The 5,175-nt window shown below is 37.3% G+C and overlaps 1 protein-coding gene across 1 annotated transcript; it reads right to left on the bottom strand.

Moving 5' to 3' along the window:
• Positions 1–2,160: 2,160 nt before the first annotated feature.
• On the bottom strand, positions 2,161–3,325 carry LOC131516831 (olfactory receptor 4K3). Its single transcript, XM_058738345.1, has one exon. It carries the CDS (start codon positions 3,323–3,325, stop codon positions 2,378–2,380), a length of 948 nt encoding a protein of 315 aa, XP_058594328.1. The 3' UTR covers positions 2,161–2,377.
• Positions 3,326–5,175: the final 1,850 nt, after the last annotated feature.

Here is a 5,175-nt window from a genome sequence, read left to right as displayed (position 1 = left end):
AGCATGCTCAGATAATTGAGTGTCAGTAGAGAATATGAGGCAGGGAGGGAGAGAACTCTGTAGGTGGAGTGCTTAGAATGCAGAATGGGAGAGTCCTTTATTCAAATTTTCTTAGGTTGGTGCTTATGTTAACCATCTAGATTTTGTCTTTGGGGTTAATTTACCATGTTGCATTCCTAATACTTGGAACTTTATTTTAAAGCACATGTAAATTTCCATATAATGGAACCCATGATATTTATTTGGCAATAATTCTATTAGTGTGTATGTTAAGATGCTAAACTGGAGCAGAAAATACATAGTCTGACACAGAAAAAAAATGCAATATTCCTTACCCTGATCAGCCAATCATATGCTATTGATCAGAATGAACTATGAACAACCTGGAAACTTGATCTAACAGAATTGAGAAGGTGGGAGAACAGATTTATAATATCCAGAGTCATAAATAAACAAAAGGTTTTTAAATTACTTTTTTCACTAATAGTAATTCATTGGTAGATCTCTCAAGTAACCATTAAACACATTAGTAAACTGCACTAGTTGTACTTCATCACAAGAAGTATTTAAGAGTTTCCCTATTCAGGGCCCCTGGGTAGCTCAGTCAGTTAAGCATCTGACTTCTGCTCAGGTCATGATCTTGCAGTTCATGGGTTTGAGCCCCATGTTGGGCTTTGTGCTGACAGCTCAGAGCTTGGAGCCTGCTTCGGATTCTGTCTCCCTGTCTGCCCCTCCCCCACTCACACTCTGTGTCTCTCAAAAATAAATAAAAGAGTATCCCTTTTCAACTTTACTAAATTCAATAACCTTTCAACTAATTTTAAACAAGTGATAGTTGCAATTCACAATTGTACAGATTCAACACACAGACTACTGAGTCAATATAGTAAAGTTTTTATTCATTTATTTATGATTACAAGCATTTTTTACGTATGTATGTATCTATCTATATCTTGCTATACAGCCATCTCCTGTCTATCTGCTTTTCCATTTATCTGTTCATCCATTCAGCTAATGATTGGTTTATCTTTCTTTCAACTCTTTACAATCTATTTTTCCCATCAGTCATCTCTAGATATTCACCTGTCTTTACCTAAGCCCAAAAGAATACAATATTACAATATTATGCAAACTTTGACAATGCCAGGAAGCTGGATAATTATTTAGGGTTACAGTTAGACCACTTATATGCACTGACATTTCTTCTATGTGTAACTCTCAGAATGACAATGACCAAATGCTCTTGAACATAACCTAGCCCTTGTTCAGTTGAGGGAGAGAGAGAGGAGAGGCATGTTCTAGGCTAGACTTTGTCATACAGATACATGAACTTGATAAAGTTACTTTGTTCCCTGATTCTCAACTGCATCATCTGTAAAATAAATAGATATTTCTAGATGGTTTCTATATTCTAAAAACTTTAGTTATTAGGCATATCAAATATGTTGAAAGACCACTGTTTCATAGGTCCCTTAAGTCAAATACTGAGTCTAACCAGGGGGGAAACTGGTTCAGATCCATTAGGACACTACTCTTTACAGGTATCTTTTGATTATAAAAACAATAAAATAAATGTCATAGCACCAAAATAACTTGTTACTGTTTAGAAAACAAACATATTTCTCTCTTTGGAGGTGAATGACCTAGATTCTGCCTCTAATTAGCATTACCATGAAAAAGCTACAGTGTCCTTGGGTCTCTAGTTTCAGCTTCTAGAATGGGAGTGTGGATGGAATTTGCTATATACTACATATCAATCTTTAATATATAAGACTACCAGAATTTTCTGGAGTTAACTGTACTGTTTTAAAATTGGAAAATCCACTCTAGGGAACTTAGGGACAGAATATAAATAAGGTACATTCTTATTTTTGGTTTCAAAATATTAAATACCACATATTTTTAATTCATAAGAATCTTCAATTTTTTCCCGACGTTTGAACTAAAATAATTCATGCATCAGCACCTTTGTCAGCAACAAATAATTTCATTGTTACTTTAGTGTACAGGGTAGTATACTGGGTGTTGACTTAGAGGCTACTTACAAGAGACTAGAAAAAAATTTACTCTTAAAACATGCAAATGTCTCAGGGGGAGGAATACTCAAATAAATTGTCTATATCTGACAAAAGCTGGATATTCTAAAAAGTGGGTCTCTGGGCAGTAAAATGCTGAGTATAGATGTGATGATGCCCTGTTGTAAATGTTATATTGTGTGAAGAACAATTAACATGAACAGAACTCAGTGAGTGCTAAGACTGATTACATAAATAATTCTGCCAGGAACTTACTGGTTTCTCGAAGTAGCATCGCTTTGTTGACCAACTGAATGAGGAAGGTAAATGCCAAACAGGTATTCCATTTTTGTATAAGGAAATCAAGGGGTATGATCAGTCTTCCTAGACTTAAAGATATGGCTGCTAAGTTTTCTCATGCAATCCTTGACGTCTTTATTTCTAAGGGTATAGATCACTGGATTCAAGAGGGGGGTGAAAATGGTATAAAATACTGAGAGCACTTTGTCTATTGGGAAATTTGTGAAAGGCCATACATAGATGAAAATGCATGGGCCAAAGAAAAGGGTCACAACAGTGAAGTGGGCACTGCAAGTGGAGAGGGCTTTGGAGGACCCACCAGAGGAATGTTGCCGCACAGTGACCAGGATGATAGTATAGGAGATCACCAAAAGGATGAAACACACCAGGGCAATCATGCCACTGGTTGAGATCATGAATACTCCCAGAATGTATGTGTCTACACAGGCGAGTTTAATTACCAAGGGGAGGTCGCAGAAGAAGCTGTCTACTTCATTGGGTCCACAGAAGGGCAGATTCACAGTAAATGCTAGCTGACTCATAGCATGGAAGATGCCAACAATCCAGGAAAGTGATACGAGCCCAACACACATTCTTCGGCTCATAATGGTTAAATAACTTAGAGGTTTACATATAGCCACGTACCTATCAAAAGACATGGATATCAGCAGTACAATCTCAGCACCCCCTAACAGATGCAGGAAAAATATCTGAGTGATGCAGCCTTCAAAAGAGATGGCTTTGTGCTCACTGAGGAAATCTGCAATCATTTTGGGGGTGGCAAATGAGGCCAGAGACATGTCAATGAAGGAGAGATTGCCCAGCAAAAAGTACATGGGGGAGTGAAGGCGTGGCTCTGACATGATGGTGAGCACAATAAGGAGGTTCCCCAGTACAGTGGCTGCATAGACTATGAAGAAAAACAGGAAATAGAAGATCTGGAGTTCCCAAGAACCGGAGAGACCCTGTAGTATGAATTCAGTTACGACTGACTGATTATTCCAGGCCATTCACTCTGATTTCTGGAAGGATTCTGACATTTCCAGATGGGAGGATAACTAGGAAAAAATACAGTGATTGAATTAAAAGTAAGGTGTTTTGTTTTGTTTTGGCATGAAATAATTTAGTGGCATCCCACTACCAGATAGTTCCCTGTTTTATCACTTCCCTGATCACAGTGGTCAAATACTTCACCATGGTCTTTCCAGGTATCTTAATTGATTCAATTCAAGATTAAATCTTATGACTTGGAAATTTGCTTAAAAATAAGATATAAGTCTTCATAATAGGAAATAAAAAATCAGCTATTTGAAGATTTACTCCTCAGTTGTGAAGTACTTAAAAAAATTTTCACAACTTCCAGAAAGTTTTGAAGGGAAAGAATGGTAATTTTCAAAACATCATGATGACTGAAGGACTGGAGTGGACAAAGTTTGAGAATCATGATGGATGGTAAGTGGGAACACACAAGTGGAAAGGAATGTGGGCACTGTCTCTTACAGTGGGTAGGATAAAGGAATAGAACATAAGGAGGGAAAGAGCTACAGAGAAACATAATCTATTCCAGTTTTCAGATGGAGATTGTCCAGAATCAAAATGAAATAGCCTCTCATTTTTGGTTCTTCATTTCAGTCATGCAGACATGAGTAACATTTGTTTTCTACACTACCCAAGGCCAGGCATTTTTCAAAGGCTGGTGCACATGATGTAGCTAGAGTGTAAAGGTTTTATATATTTCCTAGTATATTTTATTATTCATTTATTTTTTAATGTTTATTTTATTTTTGAGAGAGAGAGAGAGAGAGTGCAAGAAAGAGCACAAGTGGGGGAAGGGCAGAGATAGAGGGACAGAGGATCCAAAGCAGGCTCCACACTGACAGCAGAGAGCCTAATGCAGGGCTTAAACTTGCCAACTGCAAGATCATGATCTGAGCCAAGGTCAGACACTTAACCGACTGAACCACCCAAGTGCCCCCCTGCCATGTATATTTTAAACAGAAAGACTGTTAAATGGCATGCTACCTAAATATTTTTTAACTGCTAGCTTTTATAGACTTTCACTGAAGCAGTTTGAAGCAGAAAACTCTTCCTGTTTCAGGAGTTCACTTGGAACAAATAGGTGACAGATTTAAGTATAGATAGAAGATGGTGATGGTGAACCTACACGTTAGGTCATACCATATGCCTTAAAAGTTAAAAACTAGACTTCTTAGGTTATCTAGCTCTCGCTGAGATCCGAGAAGACTTTACAAACTGCATTGAAAGCCAATTGAGAAGATATGTACTTAAAATTCACAACAAACTCCAAACTCCTTTATTCTTGTCACTAAACTAAGCTTTTTTCTTTCTCAAAACTCTGCTAGAAGTACACATTTTAAATGAATTGTTCCAAGACTAAATCCTATTTATACATGCAATTCCCCATATTTATTGGCTTTTTCCCCCCTGAAATTTGGGTGCTCTTTCCTTAACTCCACATTGTTCTTCTGACTTTATCCATTCCAGAAGCTTTTAGATTTGTTTCTGGCCCCACATACCTGATATTAAAATGGGTGTCACAGCTCTTACTTAGATTGGTGTAGAAGAAATAGTGGCAGCCCAGGATTCAGACAATGTGAATTAAATCTTGTCCTACATATGTGAGACTGGATAATTTACTAAATAATCTGGTGCCTTGATTCTTCATAAATAATACAAGTTGGTTGAACTGGATGATTTTAAGATCTTTTCCACACACATATTAATATTGCAACATTCAACTAGTACCTGAAAGCAGTGACAACTGCTTGAGAGTGACCTCATGTCAATACTATGCCTAATTTCTAAGTCAAGGAGGCTCACAATTCTTGGGACCTTTGTA

This window comes from Neofelis nebulosa, chromosome 7 (assembly GCF_028018385.1).
Source record: "Neofelis nebulosa isolate mNeoNeb1 chromosome 7, mNeoNeb1.pri, whole genome shotgun sequence".
Lineage (NCBI taxonomy): Eukaryota > Metazoa > Chordata > Mammalia > Carnivora > Felidae > Neofelis > Neofelis nebulosa.
The sequence above is the reverse complement of the archived record's forward strand: the minus strand, read 5'-3'. Positions and strand labels throughout refer to the sequence as shown.